At 38.6% G+C, this 14,410-nt stretch overlaps 2 protein-coding genes across 3 annotated transcripts; one reads left to right on the forward strand and one right to left on the reverse strand.

The window, feature by feature from the left end:
* Positions 1-1,290: 1,290 nt before the first annotated feature.
* Positions 1,291-13,820, reverse strand: LOC132791679 (transient-receptor-potential-like protein). Of its 2 annotated transcripts, XM_060800706.1 has the most exons (14): positions 13,506-13,820; positions 11,096-11,164; positions 10,512-10,660; positions 8,070-8,307; positions 7,159-7,301; positions 5,454-5,826; positions 4,731-4,965; positions 4,304-4,577; positions 3,814-4,206; positions 3,557-3,752; positions 3,326-3,490; positions 3,044-3,263; positions 2,647-2,986; positions 1,291-2,062 (listed from the first exon to the last, which is right to left on the reverse strand). In XM_060800706.1, the coding sequence occupies exons 2-14, from the start codon at positions 11,123-11,125 to the stop codon at positions 1,447-1,449; spliced, it is 3,372 nt and encodes a 1,123-aa protein (XP_060656689.1). In that variant the 5' UTR covers positions 11,126-11,164; positions 13,506-13,820; the 3' UTR covers positions 1,291-1,446. The 2 variants fall into 2 exon arrangements, with proteins under 2 accessions (XP_060656689.1, XP_060656690.1); XM_060800707.1 differs by lacking the exon at positions 11,096-11,164 and having other exon boundaries at positions 13,171-13,820.
* Positions 8,726-9,532, forward strand: LOC132789930 (uncharacterized). The gene is made up of 2 exons (XM_060798276.1): positions 8,726-8,928; positions 8,993-9,532. The coding sequence occupies exons 1-2, from the start codon at positions 8,874-8,876 to the stop codon at positions 9,283-9,285; spliced, it is 348 nt and encodes a 115-aa protein (XP_060654259.1). The 5' UTR covers positions 8,726-8,873; the 3' UTR covers positions 9,286-9,532.
* Positions 13,821-14,410: the final 590 nt, after the last annotated feature.

A 14,410-nucleotide genomic window follows, 5' to 3' on the forward strand; every position in this document is an offset into this window, starting at 1 on the left:
ATGATATCAAATTGAATTTGTAATTTTCTTTTTACTTGAACTTTATTCGCCAATAGCCCGAGGACATGGCAGGCTCCCGCTAAGAACAGCGTTTAGCTAACAAACGTCGATGGCGACTTGTTTATGTTTGTGTCTTTATTGCTTTTAATGCTTCCAGCTTAAGAATTTACGCACGTTTGCGTCTCCAGCTGGCAGACGCATAAAACCAACCAGCCGGAAGGGTCACCATGCTCGACATGCGTTTCCTCTGTCGTCTACAACTTCCCCCCAGGTCTCCTCACCACGCGATATTTTGACTCTATGTAAATGGCTATATTTCTAGGCCTATTAGCCACAAGTATTGTGCCCGAAGAGAGTATATTAACTGAGAAATTCAATTTGATACATTATGTTATCCATTGAATGTGTTACAATTGCTCGGAAAGTCATAGAAAAGTTAGCTAACTCTAAAATTGATTGCAAATAACAAAGCGGATTGCAAAATCCTTTTATAATCCTGACGAATTATACTTTGAATTACTTCCGAATCTACAGAGTAGTTACAATCTGATCAATATGAACCCACTGACTAATCACTTGGAGATTATATAGATGACTTCATGATTTAAAAAATAAGATGTGATTTTCTTTCTTAGGGAAACGACGTACTTAATATATAATGTGTAATATTACACAAAGTCGATTTTTATCATTGACACTTCAATTCACTTCTATTAAGGTGATAAACAAAATTGTTATGCTCAGCAATGTTAAAGATTTAAAAATCATTTTTCTAGTTTTATTAAAATTTAGCTTTATTCTCGCAAATAAATATAGGTAATTCTCTAAGGGATATTCTGAAACAATTTGAAAAATAAGAAAAGGTTATTTTTATAGCTCTAGATTAGTACTTTAATTAGAGCTAAGAATGGTTTTGGAATTTTTTTTCTGTTTTGTTTTCTGTTCTGATAACAAGTTCCTAAAATCAATCTTAGCTCTAAAAATAGTGCTAAGCCAAAGCTTTAAGAATAACCTTCACTTATTTTTAAAATTTTTTTAGTTTATGTTTTTTTTTGTCACTGTAAAGCTCTTAGCACGCGAGATTTACCAGAGAATTATCCACCATATTAAATTACATATTTTGCTTAGCTATTTAAATTCCTTTTTGTAAGAGTATCTGACATAAGTCTTGACAAATTGAAAAGTCAATTATCCAATCAATTTTGAAGTATTCATTCTGTGTCTGGGAATTACGTGTGAATAAATAATAACAGTATTAAATGAATATAGGCAGAAAAAAACAATTTCGAGTTCAATTTGTTGATGTATAATTTTATTGTATTTCCATGCATAATAGGTATTTGCAAGAATACGCACTTTAGCCAATGGCAACACGATGAGTGGAAGTACAATAAGTAAGGCAAAACCTGTTAAGGCTTATCACAAGAGTCCACGCCAGAAGCGCATTTAATGATTTGGCCGCTTGGGACTCATGCTAAGAATGGAGCTAACATCTGATATGTTATCCTTATCCAAGGGCTGGCCACTTTGGTTTCTCTCGTCCAGATCCACAACATGTATATCGAAAGCATTTGAATTGCCGCTCGGCATGCCATGCGAAGCGTTAACGGCGCCTTGGCGTCTGGCCAACGCCAGCTCTACGGAAAATGGTGTCGTTGTGGTTTTCTTATTCGAGTTGTAAGCTATGGCTGGTGGTTGGGGCGCGACCGGCGCCGTCTTTCTGATGGATGTTGCAGCCGCCGTGACCAGTTTGCTGGGGCATAGTGGAAGCTCGCGTGTGCGACTATTTGCGGGCCTTGGCGCCGGCGTCAACTTCCTGGCCAGCTGCAACTCGGGGGCAGTGTTCGATCGGGACCATTCGTTGTTGGCCGCCATGGCGCGGCCAGGCATCGACTTCAATGGTGGACGCCAATGCGTTTTGTTGCGGGGCTTCTCACAAACGTTGATTTCCTCGCTGATCTGATTGAGCAGATCCAGCAGCGTGCTGGTCTTCTCGTCCTCAAACTCAATCCGTATGGGCGACTCACGGCCCGAGGCACAACCGGGATTCAGTAATATAAGCCTAAAAGTATAGAAATTGCAAGCGCATTAATGTTAGAGTGATTTCATTGATATTAGATAAGAAAAAAACATAAAAGTTCATAATTTATATCATATGGAAAAATTCAGCTGCAGCTTTCGGGTCTTAATTGTTTTGCTTGGTCTATCGTATATTTTAAATATAAAAAGTATTATGTTAATATATCAAAAATAGATTTCTGTATATTTCGGTATTTTTGGTATATTAATGTAGTCTATTTCAACGATAAAATCTCTGCACTGAAATCGACATATGATACTTTTACCTAAACAAAAAAAAAACAAGTAAAAAAGCTACAATCTATTTAATATCTAGTATCAATTTGTAATAAAAGCAAAACATTGAAATGGCGATATTATCGTTAAAATAGATCATGTAAATATACCTAAAATACTAAAAAAAAATACAAAGCTGTATTCGGTATACTGCATTAAAAATATACCATGGATAACAAAATATACCACATTATCAACCAAACCAAGTAAAACTTAACAGCTGCAGTATTTTTTTCAAAAATGATAAATAATAATATAGTCGGTCTTGTCTAATTCAAAAGCTTTACATACTTCTTGGCTTCTTCAATTGCTTTGCCCAGATTCTGGAGACTCTTGCGCTGGGTTTTGGTGCTGCGCCCAATCTGTGAGTTGGGCATTGCCCCCTGCAGCACCATATTCCACTTGTGGGTGCTCGACTGCAGCAGAACAGTTCGTGCCACACGCTGGAAACGTTCGCGAGCGGTTTCCTTCGCCGGCTTTGAGGGAATCGCTTCCACTTTGACTTCGTGCATTTCTCCATCTCCATTAACATTGCTCAAGAGATCCGTTTCACTGCTGGTTTGTACTGGTGCCACCTGGAAGCCCTTCATTAAACGTCGCTCCCAAACTTTCATGCGTCTTGGTCGAGGATCTACCGAAAATATATTTGGATGAAAAACCATTTTTAAACTCACGTTCCACAGCTTACGTTTCTCCTTCTTGTTGGCTGAGGACACATCCAAGCCACTGTTTTCAAAGATTTCAAGCATCTCATAGCGCATTGTGCTGATCTCGCTCTTCACCTCATTGATGTCGTCCTCGGTGACGGGATTGTGCTCAAACTTACGGTGCATGGCAGCCACATAGCGCCAGACTAGGGAGCGCATAATGTTGTCATATTTGTTGTACTGCTCCTGCTCCTGCCGTTTCTGTTGAACACGAGATAAAAATAAAGTTTTAATATGAGCAATAGACCGATGATTTAACTTACCTTAGAGCGCTGTCGATCAATGGATTTGCTAGACTTTCGGAACATTCGAATCACCCACTTGACCGACGGCAGCACATTGAAAGGCGGTGGCAGGGTTGAGCTATCCTCAAAGAAACTCATCCAGAGTTTAGTTCTGGCAAACTTCCACTCGGTATCCGAGTGCTCCTGGTAATTGACAAAAGCCAAAAATCATTTACTTGTGTGTGGGCTACCAATGAGTAAATGACTTACATCAATCATGGCATAGGAATTGGACATCATGGCTATCAGAAGATTCAGCAAAACAATCACATTGATGACGCTGTACGAGCCAAACATGAGTAAGCCCCAAAAACGAGTATACGACTTGATGCCGGTCAGCTCAAAGTCCTCCAGGTCAATCATGCCAAAGCTGGCCCAAAACAGCGATTGTGAGGACTCAAATAAACTACAAGCAAACTGAATACAGACAGACTGACTTCGATAATTAGTTGGATGATTGGACTTACTTGCCAAAGCGTCGCCATTTCATGCAGGAATCACCGTGGCCAGCCCAATCCGCCTCACCTCCGGCCAGGGAATAGCATTTGCTCTTCTCGAGCGCCGCAAAATACCAGAGGAGCTGGTTGAGACCGCAGGCAAAGGCAAAGAGCACCAACGTATAGATAAAGAAGAATTTGACAATGTCAATGACCATGCGGCCAAGAGAGATTTGTAATGGACCCAGATGCGGATTAATGCTGAACAAATGCACCAGCTTGAGGGCAGAGAAGACATTCGCCGCCGCAAAGAGGCCCTCGGCAATGAGCTGGGGGTCAAAGTCGTTCCACTTCTCTCGCGGTATGTAGGCCATCTGTGGATCCCTGGCTATTTCCGTTGCCTGCTGTATGTAGGCAAATGCACTGCCGAGCGGAAAGAGGATGGGAGGCGGGAGGTGGGAGGAGAGAAAGTGAGATGCAAGCGAGTGATTGCGCTGTTTGCAGCTGAACCTGAACTTACCGCAAACACATGACACTCACGTAGAGACTGTTGCGCAAAAAATCGATAAAGTTCCACATGTTACGCAAGTAACTTCGCAGCCCAACAGCAAATATCTCCTGCACCTCCTCCCACATGAACCCAATGACATAGAGGACGACGAGCAGCTCCAGTTTGCTTGGCGTCTGGCCACGCTGACGCTGCTCCTGCTCCACCAGCTCAGCCTTCATGCTGTCTGTGCCCAACAGGCGAACAAAATCATCATCCGCACGCTGGGAGACCAATATGAGGATAACTGCAATGTAAACGCAAAGGATATGAACTCATAACAGGACACATACACATAGACAGAGGCAGAGAGGACACTGCATCTTTGCGAGTTGTTATTCTAACTTAAACTGTTTGCTGTTAGTCCACACAGTCTGCACAGTTCTCTCCCTCTACTTACACAAAAAGAACACATAGGAAGAGGCATGTATGAGGAATTTCATAAATGGTTTTCGCATCAATTGGCCCGTCCGACAATTTGGCGCAAACATGTAGATGAAACAGTAGAGTGGAAACATCAGCGCCACCTGAGCTATGCAAATGAATCTGTCCACGATGCCTTTCCGCCGGAATCCTGGCAGTCCTTCATACCAAATCGATGACAGCAATTGTTGAATATTCGAGTGGGCCACAAACTGAAACACAACAGTGAAAACGAAGTCAGAACACAAACGAAATGAAGAATTCTCTGATTCATTGTTTTATATTGCTCAACAATTCCGCAAAAGTGAAAGCAATTTTACCGGTATTTCTTTATTAATAATAAAATACTTGTTAACGCGTTTCACTTACACTCAACCAAGCTTAATGGGTCGCTTTTCCTTATTTTTACTAAACGTAGGCGAATGCTTACCTCAGTACCTTGTGGAAATACCAGTTACGTACACGTAATATTTGTATGATGATTTATCTTTGAGATCACAAAGTAACTTGAAATAATAATATTGTTTTGCAACTACTTATTCAATTGGTGTAGAGGATAATAATGTTATCTAAGGTTTAAGAATGCCCCTTTCATTTTTCCCCTCTATAGTCTGTTTTCTTGATTTCAGTTGATTTCGTTCACCGAGATTCAGTTGTGTTTATAAACAAAATTAAATTTGTAGAATATCTGCCAACTTACCGTCTTTTGCTTGTATGATATGGCCTGAACAAGACGTGTCAAACTCATGCGATCCCCTGGCTCATAGGTCGATATTGTTGGATCGTAGTTCAAGATGATGGCCAGCTCATTGGAGGAGCGCGTTTGATCCAACAGGGAGCATGCAAACTTCTGGCATTGTCGCCTCAATTCCATGTACTCTGACTTGCATTCCTGTTCGGTGAGTGCCAGATTGCGCAAATCCCATGACAATTGGAACGCCGTAAGAATGGGATCGTTAGAGGTGAGGCAAATGAGCGAGGGACTGCATAATGCTCGATAAATATTAACGCGCGAGAGAGAATGGCGCAGTGAATCCTCCGCCATAAGACGCACGCATTCTTCGCAACCGCAGCTGAGATGGATAAGCAATAAGTTATCAAATAAAAACGATGCGAAAACGATAATTTCGCTTAAATAATCTGAATTAATATACCCATAATACTCAAATAAACCAAAAGCTATGTATATTTGGCATGAAGGTACTTATACTATAAATTGAGTCTGAAGTTTTAACATTACGCTTTCCATTTATTTTGTTTTCGATTTGATAGACAGTAACAAGTATTGCCAATATATTTATATATATTTTATTGTCTTTGAGATCTAGGTGTTCATCCCGCAGACGAACATTTAGGCAGATTAACAGAAAGATGAGCACGGCGGTATCGTCTCGGCAGTTAATGTTACACTTTGCTCTAGATAAAACAAGTAAGAAAGTTACAGTCGAGTGTGCTCGACTGTGAGATACCCGCTACCCATTTTTAATAAAGGCAAAATATTGCGGTATCATTTTCAAAATATACTGAAAATACTAAAAACAAAATACTAAAAATATACCAAATGGTATGTTTGGTATATAGATATAGTACACCATTCAAAATATACCATAAACGGCACAATGTACCAGATTGTCGGCCAAAGCAACTCAGACCCCTAGTAAGTAGGCGTTTTTGCCCATACAAAAGTATTTCTTTAATAACTTCCACAATTTTTACAAATCATAGCTACTACAGTAATTATTGTATATACCAAAAATCGTAGCTCTATCTTTAAAATTACACTCGTTATTCGATTTTTTTGATTTGCGGGAGCGGAAGTGGGCGTATCAAAAATTTGAAACAAACTTGATCTGCGTGCAAACATAACAAATGCTGTCAAAAAATTATAGCTCTATCTCTTATAGTCCCTGAGATCCAGTGTTTCATTCGGACAGACGGACAGACACACAGACGGACAGACAGACATGGCTATATCGTCTCGGCTGTTGACGCTGATCAAGAATATATATACTTCATAGGGTCGGAGATGCCTCCTTCTACCTGTTACATACAAAAACGATGTGAAAACGATAATTTCGATTAAATATACCGAATTAATATACCCATAATACTCAAATAAACCAAAAGCTATGTATATTTGGCATGAAGGTATACTATAAATTGAGTCTGAAGTTTTAACATTACGCCTTTCATTAATTTTTTTTCGATTTGATAGACAATAAGAAGTATTGTTAAAAAAAAAATTGTAGCTCTTTATTTTATTGTCTTTGAGATCTAGGGATTCAACCCGCAGACGAACAGAAAGATGAGCACGGCAGTATCATCTTGGCAGTTAATGTTATTACATACATTTCCCTTTAGCTAAAAAAATACGTTCCAGATTAAAGTCATCTTCTTGAACTTACCGTATATCGTGTGGCACAGGCACTGCGGCACCTCGGTCGAGAAGAATGCGCAGTATCTCAAAGTTGTTCTTGTGCGCAGCCAGCATTAGCGGCGTTACGTCCGGTGCAAACATGGCTGTGTTTATGTCCACAGTCTGCCAACTCTGTGCATAGGATCAAGTTAAGGTTAAGTCAAGTGTATCGTATAGACTATCAACTACTTGGTTGGCTCTATTCGCACTATGTCTAGATGCTATTTTTGTCGAGCGTTAAGCGTTTTATTGCATATGCGTTACAATTGTAATTTTCACGCTTCAATTGAGTCCAATGGCTGCCTAATGAAGCGTGCTCGTGTGCATAAATATGAGACAGCAACCGGAGGTGCCATTGGCACCAGCTCATACAACTTTATTTGCCTTAAGAAGGCAACAGCAAAGCGCATAGAAGGAATACCCTAAAGTATTCCTGTTCAGAATTAAGTAAATGAAGCTTCATTCTTATTCCTTTTGTTTTATTTAATAACTAAGGTAAGCACTGAAAACAATACACGAGGTAATGAAGTTGAGTCAACACTGAAGAATTAAATTAATTATTTTTATTATCTGATGTGATATTATTAATTCCGATTTATAAAGGGTATTGTTTTTGTTTATCGACCTCAATAGAAAGCCTTATATGGAATAGGGTATAAAATTGGGAAGACGGAAGCGTTGTCCGCTTATCGCACACTCCCAATCACTCGAGCGTCTGTCATGTACGTGCCTAACGAGGCCACACAAAACTGATTAAAATCGTGTTAGCTTCAGTCGAGGCTGAAGCTGAAGCTATGAAGCTGGAGATGTGCTTAAAGTCCAACCACTCGATGTGTGCCACAAATTAGCTGAGTGCAACATAAGTACAAATAGTTGGGGATGTTGGTGGGAATTACTTACGTAGGGCTCGCCCTCCTTGAAGATGAGTTCCTCGTGTTCGAGAAGCAGCTCAACGGCCTCGACAAACTCCGCATTGATGGCATGCAGTAGGGCATCCTTTGTCTCGACGCCCATGATAACCAACAGTTCGACCATCTCCAGATTCTCGTTGTCAATGGCCACAGTGAGAGCACGTCGACCCAATGGATCCATGCAATTGATATTGATGTGCTGCTGTCGCAACGCCTTTTGCAGTATTCTGAAAAACACCCACACACATACACACACACACACACACACACACACACACTTTGTTGAACTAGGCTTGGCAATGTAATTAAAGGAAAATTCATCAAATTATTGAACTTTTGCTTTTCTTTTATTCGCTTTCAATGAAAACTTCTGTTCGAAGTTTTTAATTAGATGCGTTTTGGGGAGCGGAACCCGAAAAAAAAGTTTCCCAATCAATCGAATACAAAAATTACATAAATAATTTAATTGAAGGAAAATAATATTTAACTGAAATTCAAGATTTAAAATATAGAACTAGTGTTGAGCAAGTAAAGAGCTTAAGCGCATTTTGCAACACTTCTTCTTCAATGTGACACTGAGTGACATCAAGTCGCCTTTTGACTGACGCTGTCATAAAATCATTTTAGTTGGCTGACAACAAGAAGTGAACACATCATTTTACAATTGTTCGTCAACATAAATTGTTGTAAAAAATTCTAATAAAAAGAACAAATATATATTGAAGATAACGCCGAATAAAACTACCCATTTGGCAATAAAATTATTCGTAAATCATTTCCAAAACTTTAAAATATGGACGCTACTAAAGATCAAGGCTTGGTCATCAAACTAGCACAAAAGAACAAGGGTAAGTGGGCTTTTTTAAGCAGATTCCACTTATATACATATATGTATATGTATTTTCCTTAAAGAAACTCAAACAGTCAAGCTGGGTAGTGGCAATTGGTTTGGGGCCCCGCATGCTGCAGGCGCCGGATACAATCGGATGCCGGCATATAGCCGCATCTCCTGGCAGTTCTACAAGGATCGCGAGGAAGAGCTTTATCGGCGTGCCTGCCATTTAAAGGGCATTCGTGTGCGACGCGAGGAGGAGGAAGAAGACTCGTTTGGTTCAGAAGAAGAACCAATAAAGCCGCATTATCGTTACACATTGGATGAGATGAAAAGCTATAATCCCTATCGTTTCATCAATTTAAAAATCTAAAGAAACACAAACTATCAATTAGGCAACAGCAAAAGCAGCGAGTACACATCTACAGAGACACAGAAGTGAAGCCCCTGTACAGAATTATCTGGGTGTTTCCCCCTCAGAGGCTTAATTATTTTTACACTTTTTACTGCTTTCACATTTTCCAAGAGTGTCAAAGACAGATTTTCAAATGTAATACTACTCGTACGCAGACAATTAAGAATACTATTAAATGTTCAATACAATTGATGATTGTTAAAAACAGATTGTTTTATTTTGAATAACATCTAGTACACCTCTTGAAGCTACAAATAAATGTATGATCAAAATAGTTGGTTAGACGAGGTATATAAATTCATATATCAATCAAAACCTGTACAATTAAATTCCAACTAACAAGCTTTTTTGCTCGTATCTCAATTATCACCTTAACTTGGTTCGAGGTTGTAGATTAAAATGATGTTCAATTCGAGACGTAAGAAAAGAATTACGAATAAGTTAATTTCGCTTCTTAAATCTAAAGAATGTAATTTTGTATTTCAATAATAAAAATCTAAAAAAAAAAAAAATAAGTGTTTTCAATCTTGGCTTAAGAAAATCTGTGATTATTTAGATATAAAGCTGTAATTTAATTCGGCTTATTTACAATTTTAAGTACTTTAGAATTATTTGTAAATTTATATTAAGCCAGCAAATTGATTGCAATAACTTTTTAGGTAGTCTACGAATTTCGAATGAATATTATGTAAGTATTTTGCTCAACTTCCAAATGTAATCAAAAATTCATGTTACATTAATTGTAAATTTATTAAAATGTGCTTGAAAATGGCGTTAAACTTGCGAAAGGAACTCGTTGCCGCATATTGCTTATTAAGCGGCATATAAAATATCCCCGCCCATCCGTCCGTTCGTCCGTTCGTCCGTCTCCACAATCCTCATCCCTAAGACACCCATTCTGACGGCTATGCAAATAATTGAAACCACCCAAAGCAAACACTCACGCCGAGCACCGTAAGCGTGTTGATGGGATTTATGCGTTTCCTGAGCGGGCAACAAACAACAACACACATACTCGTATCGCAGAAGAGGGATACGAATATGCATACGGACACGGATACGGATACGGTTACGGGCCATCGACACCTGCGTGTCCCTTGACGCACCATTTAAAGTATAAAAAAAGGCGCAAATTTGGCAGGCAAAAAACGAAAACACAACGTCATGGCTGGCATAGGACTCACCTGCGCACATTCGGTATATCGCCACGCTCCACAGCCAGCAGAAATTTCTTCTCCTCGAGCAGCAATGGTTGAGGTAATCCCAGCGGCACACAACAGCCGCCCACAGTTTTAGGAACACCACCAGCGGCATTGGTGCCACCAGGCGGCAACTGTGCCACGACACGTTCATTGAGGAACACAAAAAAAAAACGAGTGTCAGTTTGTGCAAATACACGCAGGTGGTTAACAAATAAATAAAAAAAAAAAACAACAACAACAACAAAATAAGAAAATAAACATAAACATATAGGGGAAAATTAAGTGCAAAGTGTTGGATGCTTGGCTGGCTGAGCGGTTGCTTTATCAGCAACACTTAAATGGCATGGAAATGAAATGTGCCTCTTGGAGTGTTTAAGCCAATTGTCTGTAGTATAAGCAGCTAATTCAACGCAACGCAACGCATCGCATCGCATCGCAGCGTATGCGTTATTTTCAATTTGGTGCAAATGCAAAACTGGCAGATACTTGTATCTTGTATCTTATGGCTTGTAGCTTGTATCTACTTTCGTATGAGTGTAGTTTATCAACTTGTGTTCAGTACTTACGCCCATTGGCTGCCTTTTCTTGCGACCCATGTTTATTATTTTCTGAGTGTAGTTGTGTGTCCTCTATGTCTGTAAGTGTGAGTGTGCAATTCACTTAACAAAAAGCTACTTGTAATTTCGTGTGTGTCTGTGTCTGTGTTGTCGGCAAAGTTTTAAAGCTCGCTTAACACTACAGTTCATTTATTGCAACTTCTTTTTGCAGCTGCTTGTCAACGTGCCAGCTTAGGCCACACACACACACACACACACTGCCACATGCATTCACACACACACACACATTCACTCAGATATGAGTATATGGACTCGAAAGCTAAACCAGAAACTCAAAACTCTAAGCCCCTGTGAATGCTACTTTGAAGTAATTCGCCTTTTTTGTTGGACACTATTATGCTTTGTTGATGCTCTTCATACGAGTCTTTGTTGTTGTAACTGCTCTTTTGTTGTTATTGCCGCTTCTAGCATAACACTCGCATGTGTTCAGTTTGGTTTTTGTCTTGGTTTATGGTTTTTGGGGTTTTGTGGTTAGCGTCTGTTCAAAGTTGTCCCTTAAGCTGTTTATAATTTTAATTTATTTTTATTTCATCCATTCCTTTTGCACTTTAGCTCTTTTGAGCGCAAAAACATTATACGTATTAATTTCCCTCAACTTTAAGCTGCAAGTACATTAAGTTATTATTTCATGAATATTTTGTCGTTTCTGCAAAGTGTTCATGATTTTCATTGTTCACAATCAACCGAAAATATAATATTTTTATATTTTTTAGTTATTAAAAATATTATTTTGATTTTATATAAAATGTAATTTGACAATCACTATCCATGGCTGTATTTTTTGTTTAATTCTACATTTTCTTTAATTTGAAATAACAAACTCGAGTATTATATATTCATTGTTATATTCAGGTATGTTTTCACAATGCTTTTTGCATTCACCAGCGTACAAAAACTAATAAGCGAATTTGTAAAATCTTGAAATACATGAATTTGCTTTTGTTTACAAATTTTTTCATTTTTGCTTTTTGCACTTTCAATCTATTCACAGATATTTTCCTTTAGCTTTTGTAATTTCATTTCAGCTGATTGATTGTTTGTTTATTAATTGAATAATAATGTATTAAGCGCTCATCGATAGTGTTTGATATTATTAGAGTGTTTTGTTCATTATCTTAAAATATATCATTTCTATTATTTCAGACTTTAAAACACACACATTTTGAATAAATATGTATATAATATATCCCAAATTTCTATCAATTAAACTACTTGTTGATTTTTCCAATTGCAGCCAATTAATGTTTAAATATACGCAGTAGCAAAAAAGACGAATTTATATATATTTTTTATGGGTCTGGAATTTGCTTTTGCGTTTTTCACAGTTTGCAGTTTCATAAAAAAATGCATATGCATATTTTGCAAGCTTATAAAAAACTGAACTTCCGCATGAACCAACAGCGAGGACGCTTTGCATTGTGTACAACAGACAAAAGCCAACAACTGTATTGTTTAATCAAGTTAATAGAATTATAAGTGCGACTTTTACGAGTTTTTCATACAACTTATGAATACTCTGTAGCCAATAAAGTGTCGATGGTATCTTCGAATTATTAAATTATTTAGAGCAATTCTATAAGTAAACTATAGAGTTTGAGTTTTATATTAATTTGCTCATGATATGCCTTATAAATAATTGTTAACTCTTAATATGCACCGCTCACTAAGGGGTGTCTATAAGTGTTATACTTTTATTTCACACTAGCTTTTCATTTGTTTCTTTTTCTGAACACACAAAATGCGACTATAAATTTGGATTTATCTGGAAGTGCAACCGATAAAAGCTTAAAGGTGATGTATATATGGTTTTATGGTCGTTGAAAGTGGACGGCTAAGGGTTCAATTTTATTGTCAGGACAGGTTGTCAAGCTGCCTTGTTAAGTAATTAGTCATCAACAATGGAACTATGGTATTAGGGAGAATTAAGTTTGTAGCATTTGCTTAGCAAATAGCTAGAGGTAATGATGAGTATTGTAATAGAATTGTACATCATAATTAGAAGGTAATTCCGATATTTAAAATACCTTAGTTAAAGAACTCAAAAACATTTTGTCGCCGTCGAATTAATGTAGTTCTTCTATGACACCTTTGGCACAACACACACAGCTTAGTTGGTAGTCAGTGGATATACGCGGCACAATCGCAGCAGTCGTCTGAATGCCACAAGATGCGAATACACATACACGCTCATAGACAGAACTAAAGACACATTCAATGCTTGAGTACAATGACCGGCAGCAGCTTTGTTGGCAGCTCTTTTAATTCCTTTTTCTCTTTCGCTCTCTCTCTCTCTCTCTCTCTCTACCACATGTAGGGGCTACATAATTCACTTGGTTGCATGGACTTTTAAGCCACTTACTTCTTGCATTCTGGCACATAAAAACGTGTGCAATTGTTCAGCTTGGCCACACAATGGACGTCGAAATTTCATGTGGCTCAGTGCTAAAAATTATTGTGGTTGGTAACTTTTGTATTGCATACGCTAAGGCGCACCCGAGTTTTGTTCACAATTTATAAATGCATATTTTATTTTGCTATATTGTTTCATTATTTCATTATTTACACAACTATTATTTATATGCCAAGTGTGTAAATACACCGAAGCGTTACGCTTGCCGCACTTTTATACAATGTCCGAGTTCCGCGCGCGCCACTTGCGAATTTTGCACGCTTTGCGGTTGCGGCGAGGCAGCAACACAGAAATTTATACCATTTCCCGAGGGCAGAACGCCGCCGCGACGTTCTGGCTAATTTAATTAGACTAAAACGTCAAATATTTGTTTGTTTATTTGTCATCGCGGCAATACGAGCAGTACGATGTGATAGAAGAGAACCGCCCCAGACCAGACAAGCCTCGTCCATGTTCCTTGAACTCGTCGATGTCGAAGTCGCTGTCGATGTCGCTGTCGATGTCGAGTCGATGTCGATGTCAATGTGTTGATCACCTGTCGCGTCGCTCTCGGGTCGCCACTTATCAACAAGTTCCGGCCATGCTCTTGGTGCTTTAAGGCGATTAGAGCAAAACGCATGCAAAGTAGCCAACAATTCAATTACAACTAATTTTCTGTGATTTCATTTCACAGTTGCTGCTGTGTGTGTGTGTTTTTTTTTCGCTGTTACTATTGCTTTTCCTTTTGTGGCGGCTGCTAGTTTTTTCACACCTCTTTGCGTATTTGTTACAGTTGTCAAATGCAGCGTGTTTAATTTGTTTTCAAAATAAGCGAGAATTGCATTCGTTCGCATGTCTATCGGGGACATTTGACA

This window comes from Drosophila nasuta, chromosome 3 (assembly GCF_023558535.2).
Source record: "Drosophila nasuta strain 15112-1781.00 chromosome 3, ASM2355853v1, whole genome shotgun sequence".
Taxonomy (NCBI): Eukaryota; Metazoa; Arthropoda; class Insecta; order Diptera; family Drosophilidae; genus Drosophila; species Drosophila nasuta.